At 43.5% G+C, this 19,478-nt stretch overlaps 1 protein-coding gene across 3 annotated transcripts in view; it reads left to right on the top strand.

The window, feature by feature from the left end:
• The first annotated feature begins 331 nt into the window (after positions 1–331).
• Fbxo7 (F-box protein 7) overlaps positions 332–19,478 on the top strand; it is a 32,046-nt gene continuing 12,899 nt past the window's right edge. Inside the window, exons 1-5 of one of the 3 annotated variants that reach the window (XM_036169839.1) lie at positions 332–578; positions 3,331–3,625; positions 7,861–8,088; positions 9,669–9,810; positions 12,148–12,231. In XM_036169839.1, the coding sequence (XP_036025732.1) occupies positions 457–578; positions 3,331–3,625; positions 7,861–8,088; positions 9,669–9,810; positions 12,148–12,231 (871 nt within the window). In that variant the 5' untranslated portion in view covers positions 332–456. The other 2 variants (XM_036169840.1, XM_036169841.1) reach the window with 2 other exon arrangements.

Raw genomic sequence — 19,478 nt, forward strand, 5'->3', positions numbered from 1 at the left:
AGGATCTCCCAGGCACTCCAGGTCAACAGCCCTAAAGGGATGCCTGGTTCCATACTAAGGTTCTTAAAATCATCTCAGAGGACCTGTGTTAGGTCTGAGCCCTCCAACGACTGAGACAGAGCCGTTCATTTCTGGGCAGGCAAACACACAGTTAGGGCTGGCTGTCGTGTCCCTACACAGTCCGCACCAGTCCTTGCAGAGCTAAAGATGCTGCAAGCGGCCGGTGGGGACTCAGTGCGCCGACTAGCTAGGTGGCGCAGTTGTGCGCCGAGCCACGGATGGGAAGCGCAGGCGCTCGGCGCTCCGCTCGCGTACTGGGCGGTAGGGGGCGTAGTCGAGAGAGAAAACGAGCGCTCGGCTGCCTCCGAGGCGCAGGCCCGGAGCTGCTGGCTTTCGGTTTCTCCTTCGTTCCGGGAGCAGCCGCGGCCTCCGCCCGAGGCTTGCGGTTCTGTCGCCATGAGGCTACGTGTGCGGCTTCAGAAGCGGACCCAGCCGCTAGAGGTGCCGGAGCCGGAGCCGACGCTCGGGCAGCTGCGCGCGCACCTCAGCCAGGCTCTGCTGCCCACGTGGGGGTTCAGGTGAGCGGCGCCCCGGTCGTGGGGCTCGGGGAGGGCGGTGCGCCCGCCGGGCGGTCACGTGAGGCCAGGGCCTCCCGGGCGGACAGTGCTCGCCCGCCGGGTTCCAGCTCTCGGAGACCATGGCCCAGCCTCCTCCAGGTACCGCTGTCTCCCCCGGTGAGTAGTCACTTCCGGGTTTGCGGTCACCGCCACCCGAGCGCGGGAAACGCCGGACGCGCCTGCTGCCGTCCTAGTGGGAGGCTCGCGTTAAAGCTCCCAGTGTGAACCCACTGAGCTTGAGTGCACCTCAGCGGTTGAGAGATTTCAGTGGTTACATTGGAAAAGCATCGTGCCTGGAGTAACAAACTTCTTGCACCCTAGGCCGCTGTAATTTGTGCTACTGCTTGATGCAACAGTAACTAAAAACTGCTGAGTGTGCCGGTGCCAGACTGTGCACCCGACGCGGTAACTTTCTCACCGCAACCTTTTAGGAAGCACGCATGCTTCAGGCCAATGGGCATTTTTCTCTAAAATAATGGCATTACCCCAGAGAGCTTCCAGTTGGGTGGCAAGTTGAAAAGGGATTAAGTTCTCTTACTAATTTATGGAGTTGCAGATGAAGCTTCTGTGTTTCTGCAGAAGTTATTTTCGGGTCGTAGAGAGACAAGTTTATGGACGGCCCACTTCAAGAGCAGAGCTAGAAATTTGAGCTCGTGAATAAAATATTTTAAAAAGATGGGCTCTAGGTCCATCTCGTTAATTGACACTTTTAATAACCTTTCACTTTATTTGTAGGAAATTGAGCAAAATGAGGTCCTTTACGGATTTCTCTCCCTTTTCCCCCCTCTCCCCCAGATTAAGATATTGTTAGTTAAAAGGTGAGCCTGAGCTACGCCTTTATTCCTATCACTCAGAAGGCAGAGGCAGGGGGATCTCTTTGAATTCAAGGCCAGCCTGGTCTGCATAGCAAGTTCCAGACCAGCCAGGGTTACAGAGTGAGACCCTGTCTAATAAAATAATGTTAGCGAAAACATTTTAAAAAAAAAGCCGTTTTTTTTCCACATGAAAAGAATTAACATATCACCCCATTACCACGTAATGGTGACTACTCTTTTTGGTGTAGAGCTCAGTGTTTTATATGTTGACAGTTAACCCTCCACACACTTTGGGAAGTCTATTTTTAAGGTATTTATAAATTGTATTCCTTTCCAGTTAAGCAGGGCAGTCTGGAAAAGATGTGAAACCGAAGAGCTCCAGCTAGTTTCTCTTTCAGCTTGTTTTCACAGTTGCGGTCAATTGGATGGAATTTAAGCCTCGGCTTGTGAAATTCTGTTTATTTGGGGAACAAAAGGGAAGCTTTAAAATGTGTCCGCATGACACAGTTGTTATTTCTAAAGAGTATTTCCTAGTTAAGCAGACCAAAGTTTGGTATAAAATAGATTTTTTAAAGGTTGGCTTTTCTAGAGTTGCAGGTGTGTGTGTGTGTGAAATGCACACTCTCACCCTTACAACTTCAGAAAATAGTACCTTGGAAACACTTTAGAAGGGTGGGAGGGGAAACTGGCGTTTCTGTAAGCAGACTGTTCCTTATGTTTTCCTCAAAATGAATTGTTTGGGGAGTTTCCCCTTTTTTGCCAAAGCTGAGATGGTGTTTTCATAGGCAGCTGGCAGGTTTTCAACTTTTTGTTTATCAGAACATTTTGCAAGCATTGACGGAGCAACTTATTTTCTAAGGAGAGGGAATAGGTTTGACTCCAGTAACATATGTTTAATTGGTAAGACAAAATAAATGTGTATAAGCAAAATGAACCGGGCTGGGGAGATCCTAAAGCACTTGCTTCACAAGCCTGGCACCCAGCACCCATGTAAAGCTGGCGGTAGAGCTGCGGATTAAACTGATGTGTGAAGTTTGGGAGGCACCTCCATTCAAAGATGTTGGAATACTGAAAGCTGTATGCTTTAGAACTGATGAAATAGGTGCCCTAAGGACTCTAACGCCCTGGCTAAGGTGCTAAAGGTTTTTTTTGGGGGGGGGGGCATTTTACAAACTAACTTCAGATCTCCTTCTCTTCCCTCCTCCCACCCCCCAGGCTTCCCCCTCAACTCACCCCCGTTCCCTCCTCCTCCATGGAAAGGCCTTCCATGGGGAGCCGGCAGAGCTTGATACATTCAGTTGAGGAAGGTTCAAGCCCCTCCCCCTGCACCAAAGGCTGTGTAAGGTGTCCCACCATAGGCACTGGGCTCCAGAAGGCCGCTCATGGTGCTAAAGTTTTGACCATTAGAAATCTATGGCCATTGATGAGAAGAACAAGTAATTTCATCCCCTGCATTTTTCTACTTACTGCTTCTAGGTATATAGTGTGTACTTTAATGTATTCTAAATGTGTTAATTGGGTTAGTGTGTGGGAGCCCGTTTTCGGGTTCCTCGTGGCTTTACCCAGCAGGTCCGCATAGAGGATGATTAGGGCCACGGGCCTGAGTGCAGGTGTCTGAAATGGTCTGCCCATGGCTGTGCTGGGGGAGGAGGTCTTTTTCTCCACCCCTTGGTGTCTCTATAAATACCCTGGGGCAGAGACAGTAGGGCTGTTGGAAAAGGTTCCAGGCCCTCTCGAGGCTATCCTGTATTTTCTATCTGTTTATCTTCGCACTATAAATCCTTCTATCTAATATTTCCTGCTCAGGAAAACTCTGGGGAGCTGTGGGGTTGGTGGGTCAATGCCCCACAGTAGTGGAGTAGGGAGCTCTTACGGTGCTCATCCATCTTTCTTGGCAGTTCTGATACCCGATTTGCAATTACATTGAACAACAAGGATGCCCTCACTGGAGATGAAGAGACCTTGGCTTCATATGGGATTGTTTCTGGGGACTTGATATGTTTGGTTCTTGAAGATGACATGCCGGCACCTAACTTACCTTCATCTACAGATTCAGAGCATTCCTCACTCCAGAATAACGACCAAGCTTCTTTGGCTGCCAGCTCACGTCAGGCCAGCATCCCTGATGAACAGTGCAGTGGTTCTTCCCAAGGACAGGCCACCCAATTCGATGCCTGGGATGATGACAGTATGGTGGGTATTAAAGATGAAGAGACAACATAGAGTATTGATAGAATATATTGACAGTTCAGAGGACTTCTACACCGGTCAGTAAATTGTAGACTGTGCCCCTTCTGAACATTTTCTTTTTAGCTGCTAGATGTCTGGACTGATACTTTGCTAGCATTCTAGCATGCATGGTTTTGTGGTTTTGCTCAGATGTTCCTTTAGCTCGTGTATCCCATGGTGTCTGATGTTGGTGAGTTTATAATTCCTAACTTACCATGTCTGGGCACTCACTTACGTTGTACCTATAGTACAGTTATTTCTAGATGATTACCTTTAAACGGTTACCACAGACTCTAACATCAGTTTGGAAATAATATACACCATTACGTCTGTCTTCCACATGGGAACTCCCTGCACTGCCCTCAGTGGGACCCCTGACGTCCCGTGCCTTTTGACTTTTTGTTGTTGATGGTGGTAGTTTTTCGAGACAGGGTTTCTCTGTGTAACAGCCTTGGCTGTCCTAGAACTCGATTTATAGACCAGGCTGGACTTGAACTCACAGAGATCCGTCTGCCTCTGCCTTCCGAGTGCTGGGATTAAAGGCCTGTGCCATTCTGCAGGCCACCTTTTGACTTCTGTTTCAGGCTGCCAGGCTGTGTTCTTGCCTGCTTTAGGTTTTCTCGTCCTGCGTCTTCAGTATGTCTTCATTCGCTTGCTCTTTAGTAGCTCTGTGTCTGAGATACAGATGTCTCTAGTCCAGTCATGTTATTTCACAGAAGACCAAGTTCCTTATTGTCCTGTGTACCCAGGCTTCTGCAAGTTGTCCTACCCTGCCACTCCAGGGCCAGTTTCTGTTCTTTCCTGTTAGTGATGGTCTCTCGTGAGTACAGATTCCTGATAATTCTGTCTTCAATTTGCATACTCACACATAAGTGCACAACCTGCTGACCTTGTTGTGATCAGTGATGTGGTGTCCTTGCTGATCCTCCTTTTCCTCTTTGTCTTTCTGTATTCTAAGGTCCTTGTTAATTATAGTCCAATGATTTAAAACATTTATTGATCTTTGTAACTTTGTAAGTTCCTCATTATTTATTTTCCCTTTTAATACTTTATATGAAACAATTCCTTTTTAAGTTACATTTTTTTAAAGTTTTTTTTGTTTTGTTTTGTTAGGTTTTTTTGAGACAGGGTTTCTCTGTATAACAGCCCTGGCTGTCCTGGTACTTGCTTGTAGGGCTTGAACTTTAATACTAACACTGTTTTTATGTCTATATTCTTATCACTGAAAATTTCTTTTGCAAGCCTTAAGCACTGAATCATGACATTAAGAATAAGCACATATTTCCCGATACAAGAAATTTAATTTGTCTTCTGAATCATTCTTGTATCTCTTGTTTCTGCTTCATAGGGTGATGTGTGGGATGAATAAGGCTACCTGACTGCATACTTAAAAAAAAGACTCTTTTAGAGGTGAACTTAAGAGAAAAGGGCGCATTCCCTTTACTTTGGTGTGCTCTAAAATCCTCCAGTAAGATGGAGTTTTACAGTATATGTAATACTTGGTTAATTTTTCTTTGCAAAATTTTGAGATGTTACTGATGCCTCAAGGTAGTGATTCTAGTTCTAAGAGCATACTGTTTGTCTTGTAAGTTTTTTTTTGTTTTTTTGTTTTTTTTTTTTGAGCTGAGGTCCGAACCCAGGGCCTTGCGCTTGCTAGGCAAGTGCTTTACCACTGAGCTAAATCCCCAATCCCCCTTTTTCTTTTCTTTCTTTTTTTCTGGTTTTTTGAGACAGGGTTTCTCTGTGTAATTTTGGTGCCTGTCCCTGGATCCTGCTCGGTAGACCAGGCTGGCCTCGAACTCACAGAGATCCGCCTGGCTCTGCCTCCCGAGTGCTGGGTTTAAAGGTGTGTGCCACCACTGCCCAGCTGTCTAGTAAGGTTTTTATGGGGTGACTGTGAAACCTTAGCAGGGACATTGAAGTCATAAATAATGCTTGGAGTCCTTGAATCTATATGGTGTGCTGGTTCAGTGTAGAAGGAAGCTGTGGAAAAGGAAAATGAGTGGATGGACAAGACTCAGAACCAAAGGGAGGAATTTTATTTTGTGACTAAATGTAAGTTAGTTTATTTCATTGCACTTGAGAACTCCCTACCTTTAGTGACAGCAAGGGATAGCCTGTGCAGACCTGAGAGGAGCTCTGTTACACATTAGCTGATTGTTTGTTGTGTAAGTGGCCTGTGACAAGACTGTTTAGAGGTGATGCTCAGCTATTTTCTGTTCTCACATATGGAAGATGATAAATACTCATATCAGAACAGCTCAGCGGATGCCAGTGTTTCTTGGACTTAGGAATAAAGTTAGATAAGCCCACAGTGGGTGTGTAGTTAGCAGCTTAGGGTAATGCTTCTTAAAAATTTTCACATCTGTTTTGTACCATGATACTGCCCAAGTAATAAGTGGCCGAAGTAGGAATAATGGGGAAACGTGAAGAGATTATTTTCGTAATTTATCTTGATACATTCTTTTTAATATGGTGATTTCTGTTCAAGGAAATCATGGAAATGTTTTGTGCAGTAGCATCTTTTATGTAGTGTGAGTTACCATAGCCTTTTAAATTTAATTAAAAAAATTTTTGGAGACAGGATCTTGTCATATAGCTCAGGCTGACCTTAAGCCTCCCGAGTGCAGGGATTACAGGTGTGTGTCACCATGCCTGCCTGCGGTCTGTAGCCATTAGCTTTCGCTCTGCTGATTGCAGCAGAGCGAATGTCAGCGCTGTCTCGATAGTAGTCCTTCAGCCTTGGTTTAGGCTGTAGAACTTTAAATTCCCCTGCCCCTCGTTTTTCTGGAAACACAACCTAAAAAGAAGCAAGTTGCTTTGTATTAAGAGTTGAGCACAAACTAGGAATCAAATCAATGCAGTAACTTCGCTTTACTGAGGCTGATTTATATCTAAAAGCCCTAATGGTGACTCTGAGGACATGGGTTCACTTCAGAGTTGTATAAACTGGTGATCTCGACTAGTTACTGATTTTTCTGAGTTACAGTTGTAGTAATAAAAAGGCATTGTTCTCTCCCTTGCCCAAGATGTGTGATCATTAGAAAGCACAAATGAGAGAACACCTGGCAAACAAAAGCAAAGCATGAAGCTGTAGTACGTCATCTTTCAGCAGTTGTTCAGACCTTTACTGGATGTGTGCTACGTGGCGGGCCTGCGTTTGCGTAGTCTGGTACTTTACACAAACTTACAGTCATGGAGAGATGCAGATGTGTGAACTGAAAAATAGCAATACAGTGTGGTAAGGTGCAATAATAAAGGCAGTGCATCCCTTGGGTCTCTTGAAGAAGTGGAATACTGCAGTGAGTGGGAAAGGGTTGGTAGAAAGTATACAGATGACCAGCCAGGGAACAGGTAGTGGTGGGCCTTATGTGCCTAGGCATTTGGACTTAATTTTCTAGGCCTGCGCTCCTCAGTCTGTTTCTGAAAAACCAGTTTTATGAATCTGTAGTAAGTGTAACAGAGATGCTAAGTGTGAGTAAAAGGAGGAGAATGCATTTTGGTTAATCGCATGCGTTACTGTTTCTAGAATTTTCAGAGCTTTTATAAGGTTAATACTGGATCCTGTGACTGTAGGTCGGATTAGGCAGACATAGCATGCAGTGTTTTTACACCAGGCTCTGTGCCAGCTTTCCCCAAGAACATCTAGGGACACAGTCTTAAGATACAGTTGTGTGAAATGCCATTGTCTGTCTTGAAGTCCTGGTACATTTTAAACTGGGGCATAAGACATGATTAGATTCTTAATTTCCTGGGAAACTGGCAGGAATGTATGGTATGTGTGGGGAGGCAGGGGGAGGCAGGCACTTTTGGGGGTGCTGTTGCTGGAAGTCAGAAGACACATAATGGGGGTCTGAAGCACCTGTGGTGTAGGAAGCACAGCTTTAGAGGTATTCAGGCATGGTAGTAGTTGGAACTGTGAAGATACCACATTTAGAGTACTGTTTAGTAAGTGTGGAGACTTACAGATGGGCTCCAGGTTTTCAGCCTGTCAGTGTAAAGGGAGTTAAGGATTCAGGATGGTTGTGTAAGCTGCAGTCTCCTTTATTTACGAGAGCTTCCTTGAGATGGCTCCTATTTCTGAACCTCATGGTATGCTTTGGTTTTGAGCACTAATCTCTGCTCAGTTTAGGGTATAGAATGTCCTATGAAAAATTAATTTATTATTATGATGAATTTATTATTGTCATCCTTTTTAGGAAGGGCCTAGTCAAAGTGTTGAAGCCGAGTTAATTCAGGATGCCATGGTTACGGAAGAGGATTCTGGTTTCCGTCCACTGGAACCAATGCTGTGCAGTGAAACAGAGGATGGGCAGGTGCCACATTCATTGGAGACTCTGTATCAGTCAGCTGGTTGCTCCAGTGTCAATGATGCCTTGGTAGTGCTGGTGCATCTCCTCATGCTCGAGTCGGGCTACATGCCTCAGGTGAGTTCATCCCAAAGACTTCATGAGGTCTCCCTGGGTACCTTAGTCACAGGGATTGTGGTGGTCCTCCTTTATTAGATGTGGTTGTTGTTGAACACAAAATACCAGGCACAGGGAGGGTTGTCATAGGTATTCAATGTGCCCTTTCCTTCTTCATCCTTCACTTCCTTTGTTAGCATTTAGTAGTGCAGAGGTGATGGTAACTGGTTTAAAAAGACAGAAGGTTTATTTATGGTAATGTGCAGATAAAATGCTGTGGTGTGGACTGAATGTGACTAAGTGCTGGCCAGCTAGGCTGTTCATGTCAATGGCTTTGTGCTGTGGTTGCTTGTCTGTATCAGCTCGCGTTCATCAAGCATCTGCTAATGTCAGTGATTTGTTTCCTTTGTCCCTGTCTCAGGTCTTTGTTCTCAAGTTACTTTTGGTCTGAGAATAGACAAGAATATAGACCATTATAGCACATTGTGTAAGTTCTAGGAGAGACACTTCCACATCTGGAGCCCCAGGGACTCTGAGGGAACAGTTAGAGCTGAGGACTACTTGGGATCTTGCTATAGTGCAGATTCTGAACTGGTAACTTAGGATGGAGTGGAGCTTCTTACACACTCCTGTGTGGCCCCTGTACTGCTGGCCTGTACACATTCCTTGTGGGCCACATGATGGGATACAAAGATAAAAATAACTCAAGATCATTGTATGCCTCTGCACACCATGCACTGAATCAGAAATGAACTTGTCCTCAGAGTTCACAAATGGGCCAGAAAGACAAAAATGACATATTAAATAATAGTGTAAATTGACAAAAAGCTTCACAATTATGCAGTGATAGAAATGTGAACAGAATATAAGAAAATAAGTGTTTTCTGAAAAGGGCTGTATGAAAGAAGTGATATTCAACCTGGGGTCTTGAATAATGGCATGGCTTTGCTAGATAGAAATGAGAGTCTTAGAAGAGAAAGATTAATCCTTATTTCTATGATGTTATTTTATCTATTAAAACATTTTTGATAGAAAAATATTACATTATCCTCCTTTAGTAGCAGTGCTAATGGTGTGCACATTCTGTTAAAGAGGCCGTGCATCTTTTTAAAAATGTGTGCAATGTGTGCATGTGGGGCATGTGTGTGCGCGCCATACTGCATGTGAGTGATGTATGCATGTGGGGCACGTGTGTGTACCATACTGCATGTGTGTGGCGTGTGCATGTGGGGCATGTGTGTACCGTACTGCATGTATGTGGTGCGAGCATGTGGGACGTATGCTTACGATACTGCATGTGTGTGGCGTGTGCATGTGGGGCGAGTGTGTATCATACTGCATGTGTGTAGTGCGAGCATGTGGGGTGTATGCATACCGTACTGCATGTGGGACAGGCAGCACAGTTCCGTGGAGCTGGCTCTGATTTTACCTTTGTGTGGGTCCCGTGGCTCAAACTCGGGTCTCAGGCTTCTGTGCGGGCACTTTGCCTGCTGAGCCACATCAGTTGCTGCCTGGCTTGCTGAGTTAGGGGTGTTTCAGATTTTCAGGTTTTTTAGTACAGCACCTTTTAAAATCATTTTTCCTTTCCTTTCATTCCTCAGGGGACTGAAGCCAAGGCAGCCGTCATGCCTGAGAAGTGGAAGTTAAGTGGCGTGTACAAGCTGCAATACACACACCCTCTCTGTGAGGGCGGCACTGTTGTGCTGGCCTGTGTGCCTTTGGAAACCCATATGATTATAAACGGTAGTGGACGCTGCAATCATGGCTGCTGCTTATTTCTTGTTTCTTTTTAAACATTTTATAGCCACTTCAGGGGCTGGCTGTCAAGAAATAGTTCTGAGTCATTCACAGCTTAACTATTCTACCACTGATAACATGCCTGAAGGATTAAAATGTGAGGGTGATGTTGGTTTAGGACATCGCCCTTCACTCTTGGGGTAGCCCCCTTTTTTTCTTTCTTTTAAACATTTTATTTTTATCTTGTGTGTGTGTGAATGTTTTACTCATGTTTATGTGTGTGCATCACATGCATGTAGTGCCTTCGGAAGCCAGGAAAGGAAATCAGATCCCCTGGAACTGGAGTTACAAATGGTTGTTAGCTGCTGTGTGGGTGCTGGGAATTGAGCTAGGCTCTTCTAGAAGAACAGCCAAGGCCTGTAACTAACTGCTGAGTCACCTTTCCAGCCTCAGCCCCTTTCTCTTGATGTCTGTCTTTGAATACTTCATTCTGTAAGAGCTGTGATCCCAGGAATGAAGTAAGTTACTGTGTGAGCTATTTGAAGGGGACATTTTGTGCATGTCTGTGAATCTTTTTATTCACTTTTTAAAGTCTTGACCTGGGTTTATGAGGTGGACTGAGGTTCCTGTTATCTAGTTTGGCATCTCTGTGACTGTCCATACACAGAAATGCTGCTGAGATTTTGAGGTCTTAGTATGTGCATAATTTAGTGGCCCTCTTCCTAGAAATGCCCTGAATAAAGGACCTCTTTGCTTCCCCTCCACTGAGGTGCCATTACATCCTATCTCTGGATTCCATTTTAGTTGAGATGTCACACAGGTCCTTCCTAATCACCACTGGTCTCTGGAATGTTCTCATGATCTCACATATTGGCGATCCATTTGGGTGACCAGGATCTTACCTTACATTCTGATTATTTTTATTTTTATATTTTTGAAACTGGGTCTTATGTAGCCCAGACTGGCCTCCAATTCTTTTTGTAGCTGATGCTGGCCTTGAACTTCTGTCCTTCAGGATTGTGAGTACCACCCCACTGGGCTGACACTGGTTTGCTTTTGAGGTTATCTCTCCAGATATTTAGATGTCATGTGTGTATAACAGATTGCCTTGCTTTCCTGCCTCAGGTCAGGGGTCTTCACTATTCCTGCAGCTACTTGTTTTTGCTGAGCGCTGATGTAAGGTGGAGTCCCCATCTCCACAACATACTCACCTCTTTTGTTTATTGAAGCTCTGGAAAAAAAGCTTTCTACTGAAATTTATTTGAAAGCTAACTTATGGCATTTTTTGTTTTAGAACCAGTAGATGGTTTTTTAGTCTTCTTATGGAATTTCCCCCATTTCCTTTTAATTGTCCACATCTCCTCAGTGTCTCTGCATTTGAGTTTTAGCTGCTAGTGACCTGCACACTTTTCAGGATGTGAGTGTGATGGCATGAAGGCTGAGTGTCTCTGTTAGTTCTTCACAATTAACTTGTGTAGCTTGTAGTGTGGCATTTTGTGGCTAGAGTGGCAGTAGTTTCTGGTTTATCACGTCACAACTTGGAAGATGGAAGTTACCAAACATAAAAAGCAATTGCGAGGTGGTGAGTTTTACCTCAGTTTCATATAAAGGGACCTAATGACATGCATATAATACCCTCTCTTCACTAAATATTTCGATGATTTCTTAAATTTCTGATGTTTTACTCTTTAATTCTTTACAGATCAGTGACTTGCAGGCTCTCGCAGTAGCTGGTCACTCCAGGCTCAAGTGTTTGAAAAGGAGCAGTGTCTTTAAGCCTTTCACTCAGGGCATGGCTTGGTGCACATGTGCATAAGCCCATCACTAGCTCTTTCATAAGCTGAGATGAAGTGCGCCTTTTACACGAAACTAAATTTGAACCCTCTGGTGATGTCAAGAATATTGGCCCTTTGGTCTAGAAAGCGATGGTGCTGTGAAAACTAGCAGGATCCTGTTAATGAACAAGGGTTGACCGTTGGCAAGGGTTAAGAAAAAGTGAATAGAGCTTTAGTGACCTCATTGGGCATAATGGTCTTCTGTACTTGCCTGCCTCCTATTGACCTTGTTACAGATCTGCCATTTACTAGTAAGCTGCTGTTGGTGATGCTTAGTGGACGTGTATGAAGACTCGCACTGTCGTCTTTAAAGGTGGTGTTTGAGGCTGATTACTTCATGGCAGGTTTAGCTGTTTGACCTTGCTTTGAGAGGAAGAATGGGCTCAGAACAGTTTGGAATAATGTGTTCGTAGTATAGGGAGGCAAGGAAATGCAGGCCTGCACTAAAAAGGGAAGCGACTCAGGAAGTGACAGATTGCTTATCTTCTTCTCTTTTGTTTATTTACAGCTACAATAAAAATGGATGGTGGGATTAAAAACGTGAAATCGGTGCAGCTGCAGCCAAGATCCTACGTTTGTGGAGTGGAGCCAGGTGATGTAAACCCTTAACTTTGGATGAAGCTTTGGGAGGCTCACTGCAGAAACAAAGCACGGAAGGTTCTGTGGAAGAGGCCGCAGTTCCTAAATAAGATTAAAGCACATTTGGAAACAGCATTGCTTCTAGGAATTGAGATGTTTAGGGCTTAGGAGTGTTGCTCAGTGGTAGAGCATTTGCCTCGCATGTGCAAGGCCTGGCCGCCACTTCTGCACCACAGATACAGAGGGAAAAAAGCAGAAGATTTGATTACAGTCTGAAGAACTTGTTTCTTATAATTCTTAAGGTCTTTGAGAACAAAATTGTATTTATAGTGTTAGATGTTCCCTCCTGGCTTCTCAGGTTAACCCTTGGAGGTCTTTCTATGATTGTATTTAACTGATTCAGAGATCTCTGTTTCATGGAAGTAAGTCAGTGTGGCTTCTTTATTGAATATTAATGGAGGAAAAACTACTTGAATATTTTTACTATAAATTTGATGTATATGCTATTATTTAATGAGGTTAGACTTTCCCTAAAATTGGGGTTCTAAGTATGGCTTTGCCTATATCCCATAAAATTATTAGTAGATGCAGAAAAGTCCAGTTTCTCTTTTTACTGTTTCTGGTTAAACCTAAACTGAGAGACCAGGTGGTCAACAGGAATGGTGGGGTGGGTGAAGAAGAATGGATGGATCTTCCTTTCTGTTTTGTGCTGAGCATGTACCTCCCCTTGGGGTACAACTACAGGTCCTTGGGGGTAAACTACAGTAAATATTAAGAGGCCAATGGGAGTGTTGAGTGGAGAGGACATGGCATTTACAGCAGCATCTCTTGGACAAGGCTGAACTAGGATGGCGATCAGGCCTGGGAGACTGATGGAAGAGGACCACAGTGTCTTCTTGTAGCTCTAGCTGGATGCACATCTAGATGGTGGCTTTAGGCCAGGCTTCAGTCAGCCTGTTATTAAGAACTCCTAGCCGCCTGACCCTTTACCATACAGTCACTCTTCCCTGTGAAGTTTTAGTGTCAAATACGCTCTGTACTTAAATATTGTAGCCCTCTTGAGTCTACAATTGGCTTCAAATTGGTGTTCTCCAAGAACCAGTTTTTTTGTGATCTTGTCACTATTGGGAATGTGTGCTAGAGTCATGAATCTGTAAGCCTAAAAGTTCCTCAGCACTGTTTATCTGCACCCTAGGGAAGACCTTGCAATGAGTATGTCATACTCTAGAGCAGGCTTTATGCTTATATATTACAAGGCTGAATCATTTCAGTGTCTCAGACTTTAGCAGAGGAAATCAGGATTGGAGTAGATCATCTGACTCCTGGAAGTTTTTAAAAACAGCCTCATCTAGGGGTCCAGCTCAGATCCCTGTCCATTATCTGTTAAATATGAAATAAGCAAAAGGGAGGGAGGAGAAAGTTTGTATATTTTAGTGAAGTACTTTTGTGTTAGGTAAGCATATGCTGTTCATTTTATTTTATTGTAGCTCATAGTTTAGATCTCTGTAACAGGCTTTTTCTTTTAAGCCAGCAACCAGCTCCCAAATCATGACATGGAGACTTACTATTAGTTATGAATGCTTGGCCTTATCTTAGCTCTTATTTAATCTATTTCTCTTTATGTTTTGCCTTGGGCCTTTTTACTTTTCTCTCTTCTCTCTCTCTCCCCCCCTCCCCCCTCCCCCTCCCTCCCCCTCCCTCCCCCTCCCTCCCCCTCCCTCCCCTTTCCCCCTCCCCCTCCCTCCCCCTCCTTCCCCCTGCCTCTCCCCCTCCCCCTGCCCCTGCCCCTCCCCTCCCTCCCCCTCCCCCCCTCTCCGTGTGTGTGTGTGTGTGTGTGTGTGTGTGTGTGTGTGTGTGTGTGCGCGCGCGCGCGCGCGCGCGCACTGTGCTCCTCCTGTCTGGCTGGCTGCTGCCTGGCTTTAGGCCCAGGCATGCCCCTCTCTTTCTCCCTCATTCTCCTCCTTTGTTCTTCTAGATTTCTCCTTCTACTTATCTCTCTGCCCACCAGCCCCGCCTATCCCTCTGCTGCCTAGCTATTGGCCCTTCAGCTTTTTGTTAGACCAATCAGGTGCCTTAGGCAGGCAAGGTGAAATAGCAACACATCTTTACATAGTTAAACAAATGTAGCACAAACAAATGTAACACACCTTCACATAGTTAAACAAATTCAGCATAACAAATGTAACACACCTTTACAAAGTTAAAGTATTCCATAGCATAAACAAATCTAGCACATCTTTATGTAGTTAAAATAATATTTCACAACAGTCCCCAGTAGCTCAAATTACTCTTCTGAGTTCTTAGATACTTTTAAGTCAGTTTTTGTTTTGTTTTGAAAAAGAAAAAGTTTATTGAAGATCTGAAAACAACTCTGCCAGACTGACTTTTTCTACACACTACATTGTTTTTAAAAATTAATCAATTAATTTTTCTATTGTCAGCTTGATACAGTTAAATTCTTATCCTAATAGTGAGATGTTTGATTGAGGCTTGCCCGGTAATTGAGTAAAACCAAAACTCATTATAATCCACAGTCATCCTAGGGTCCCCCCTGCTATATAGCCTCCCTCGCTCAGTGGGTTGCTGTCTGATTGTTCTTTGCTTTATATCTAGAATCTACTTATGAGTGAGTACATACCATGTTTGTTCTTCTGGGTTTGGGTTACCTCACTCAGGACGATATTTTCTAGTTCCATCCATTTGTCTGCAAATTTCATGCTGTCATTGTTTTTCTCTGCTGAGTAGTACTCCATTGTGAATATGTACCACATTTTCTTAATCCATTCTTCAGTTGACGGGCATCAGGTTGTTTCCAGGTTCTGGCTATTACAAATAGTGCTGCTATGAACATAGTTGAGCATGTATCTTTGTGGTATGACTGAGCATTCCTTGGGTATATGCCCAAGAGTGGTATGGCTAGGTCTTGAGGTAGATCGATTCCCAATTTTCTGAGAAACCACCATACTGATTTCCACAGTGGTTGTATAAGTTTGCATTCCCACCAACAGTGGAGGAGTGTCTCCTTTGCTCTGAATTTTCTCCAACATTGACTATCATTGGTGTTTTTGATCTTAGCCATTCTGACAGGTGTAAGGTAGTATCTCAGAGTCGTTTTTATTTGCATTTCTCTGATGATTAAGGATGTTGAGCATTTCTTTAAATGTCTTTCAACCATTTGTGGTGATTCTTTTGAGAATTCTCTGTCTAGCTCTTTAGCCCATTTTTAAATTGGATTGTTCATTATTTTGATGTCTTAGTTTCTTGAGTTTTTTATATACTTTGGAGATCAGTCCTCTGTCAGATGTGGGGTTGGTGAAGGTCTTTTCCCATTCTGTAGGCTGTCTTTTTATCTTATTGACTGTGTCTTTTGCCCTATAAGAGCTTCTCAGTTTCAAGAGGTACCATTTGTTAATTGTTGCTCTCAGTGCATGGTTTTGTGCATGGTGACAGATATGGATCTATTTGTAATCTTTTACATATTGACATCAGTTATGCCAGCACCATTTGTTGAAGATACTTTCTTTTTTCCATTGTATAGTTTTGGCTTCTTTGTCAAAAATCAGGTGTTCATATGTGTGTGGATTAATGTCAGGGTCTTTCAATTAGATTCCATTGGTCTGTATTGTAGATGTAATCGTCTTGTTAAATAAGAAACACAGAGCCAATTGCAGAGTTAAAAGCCAAGAGGTCAGAGCAATAGCTGAGAGCTGAAAACCTTACCCTTCACTGCTGCTCTGTCTTTCCTCTCCTCCAGAGACCTACTTCTGTGTGTGTTTTCTTTTTTATAGACTTCTGTTCTGCTTTCTCATTGGTTGGAAACCCAACCACATGACCTCCTCGTCACTGCCTGTCTATACAGACCTCCAGATCTTCTATGGTTGGTATTGAGATTAAAGGCGTGTGTTGCCATGCTGGCTGTATCCTTGAACACAGAGAGATCCTGCCTAGCTCTGCTTCCCAAATGCTGGGATTAAAGGCGTGCACCACCACTGCCCAGCTTCTGCTATGGCTTGCTCTGACCCCAAGGCAACTTTATTAATATACAACTAAAATCACATTTCAGTACAAATAAAATATTACCACACTGTATGTCAGTTTTTATACCAGTACCAAGCTGTTTTTATTACATATGCTATATCCTGCTTATAGTTGCCCCTCCCTCTAATCCTCCCAGTTCATCCACACTTCCCTCCCTTCCAGATCTGCTCCATTTCTGTCTCTAATTAGTAAAGAACAGGCTTCTAAGAGATAACAAAACTTGACAAAATAAAATGTAATAAGATCAAACAAAAACCATCATATCGCAGTGGGCATGACAACCAGCAGAAGGAAATGAGTCCCTATAGCAGGCACAAGAGTCAGAGACCACTCATTCTTACACTTTGGAGTCCCATGAAAACACTAAGCCAATAGCTGTAATAAATATGCAGAGGACCTGATGCAGACCCACATCAGCCCTGTGCTTGCTGATTCAGTCTTTGTGAGCTCATATGCGTTTGCTTAGTTGATTCAGAAGGTCTTGTTCTCTTGGTGTCCTCCATCCCCTCTGGCTCTTACAGTCTGTGTGCCTTCTCTTCCACAGAATTCCCTGAGCTCTGAGTGGGAGGTGGGGGATTTGATGGAGACCTCCCATTTAGTCTCTCTTTCTGTGCAATGCCTGGTTGTGGGTCTCTGCATCAGTTCCCATTTGCTGCCAGAGAAAGCCACTTTGTTGATGACTGGATAAGGCACTGATCTATGAGTATAGCAGAATATCATTAGGAGTCATTTTATTGACTTTTTTTTTTTTTTTTTAATTTTGAACCTGGAACTTGCTCTGTAGACCAGGCTGGCCTCGACCTCATGGAGATTTGCCTATCTCTTCTTGCTGAGATTAAAGGTGTGGGCTACCACGATCCAGCATTTTTTTTCCTTCCTTCTTTCCTTCTTTCCTCTTCTCTTCTCTTTTTTTTCTTCCTTCCTTCCTTTCTTTTTTTTTTTTTTATAAAGACTAGTCATGTTTGGTTTTACCCTAGGCTTCTGGGTTATCTAGTCTCTGGTTTTTGGTTACCCAAGCAATGTCAGGTATGGGTTCTGACTCCTTTAATAGGTCTTAAGTCACATCAGACATTAGTTGGCTACCACTGTGCCACCATTGCCCTAGCATATTTTGCAAGGCAGGACAGATTGAAGGTCAAAGGTTTGGTGGCTGGGTTAGTGTCCATGTTTTTCTTTTGGTAGCCTGCAGAATACCTTCCCACACGAAAGAGACGCGTAGGCTCCATGTAAGCACTAGCTTGACTACGCCATGTTCAAGGAGTTATATGGATGTTGTCCTTGGCACTGGGACCCCACTGTCAGTTTGCGGAGAGCAACCCATTGTCTTATCAGCCTGGGTTGTGTGGGAATTTCCATGGTACTCACTTGACCAATAACTCAATTGAATGCAACCCAGTCCCTCCATTAGAAGCATTGTCTGGTTACAAGAGATGACTTGTTCAGACTCCTTATCCTCCATTGTTAGGAATCCTCATTAGCATTACTTTCTTAGATTCCAGGTAATTTTCACTGTACTAGGATTCCATACCATTTCCCAAATGACCCCCAATTCCAGCTGTCTCTTCCCACACACTCTCCCTCCATCTGATCATCCCTGATCCTCCCACTCCTATCCCCACCCACCCCAGTCCACCCATAAAATCTATTCTGTTTCCCTCCCAGGGAGATCCATGCATCCTCCACTAGAGCACTCCTCTTTACCTAACCTTGTGTGCGTCAACAGATTGTAGTTTGATTATCATTTACTTAATGGCTAATACCACTTATAAGTGAGTACATACCATATTTGTCTTTCTGGGGCTGGGTTACCTCAGATTTTTATTTTCTAGTTCATCCATTTGCTGATTTCATGATGTCATTTTTTTTTTTAACAGCTGAGTAATACTCCATTGTGTAAATTGTACCAAAATTTCTTTATCCATTCTTGTGTGGAGGGACATCTAGGTTGTTTCTGGTTTCTGGCTATTATAAAGCTGCAGTGAACATAGTTGAGCAAGTGTCCTTGTGGTAGGATGGAGTATCCTTTGGATATATGCCCTAGAGTAGTACAGCTAGGTCTTGAGGTAGATTAATTCCCAATTTTCTGAGGACCAGCCATATTGATTTCCATAGTAGCTGTTCAAGTTTGCACTCCCACCAGCAATAGAGGCGTGTTCCCCTTGCTCCACATTCTCACCAGCATGAGTGTCTTACCCGTTCTGACAGGTATAAGATGGAATCTCAAAGCAGTTTTGATTTGCATTTCCCCGGTGGCGAAGGATGCTGAACATTTAAGTGTTTATATCTGGCATTTGAGATTTTCTACTGAGAATTCTCTTTTCTGTACCCCATCTAAATTCTTAAGTCTTATATAATTTGGATATTAGTCCTCTATTGGTGAGTCCTTTGCCTTACAGAACCTTACCAGTTTTATGAGGGCTCATTTCTTGTTGATCTCCATGTCTACACTGTTGGTGTTCTATTCAGAAAGTCATCTCCTGTTCCAGTGTGTTCAAGGCTGTTCCCCACTTTCTCTTCTGTGAGGTGTGTCTGGTTTTATGTTGAGGACTTCACTCCACTTAGAATTGAGTTTTGTGTGGGGTAATGACATGCATTTGCATTCTTCTACATTCAGACATCCAGTTAGATCAATACCATTTGCTGAAGATGCTGACTTTTCCAGTGTGCGTTTCTGGTTTCTTTAAGAAAAGAAATCAGTGTCAATTGATGTGTAAATTTATGTCTAGTCTTCAGTTACATTCCACTGATCAGTGTTCCTGTTTTATGCCAATACCATGCAGTTTTTATTACTATAGCTCTATAGTACAACTTGAAATTAGGGTTGGTGAGACCCAGCATTCTTTTATTCAGGATTGTTTTAGCTGTTTGGGGTTTTTTGGGTTTTCCATATGGAGTTGAGAATTGTTCTTTCAAGGTCTGTAAAGAATTGTGTTGGGATTTTGATGGGGACTGCATTGAATCTAGGTTGCTTTTGGTAGGATGGCCATTTTTACTATGTTAATCCTACTGATCCATGAGCATGGGAGATCCTTCCATCTTCTGATGTCCTCTTCAATTTCCTTCTTCAGAGACTTGAAGTTTTTGTCATACAGGCCATACTTACTTGGTTAGGGTTACCCTGAGATACTTTATATATTTGAGGCTATTGTGAAAGATGCTGTTTCCCTGATTTCTTTCTCAATCCATTTGTAATTTATATATAGGAGGGCTACTGACTATTTT

The sequence above is a fragment of the Onychomys torridus genome, chromosome 20 (genome assembly GCF_903995425.1).
Source record: "Onychomys torridus chromosome 20, mOncTor1.1, whole genome shotgun sequence".
NCBI lineage: Eukaryota > Metazoa > Chordata > Mammalia > Rodentia > Cricetidae > Onychomys > Onychomys torridus.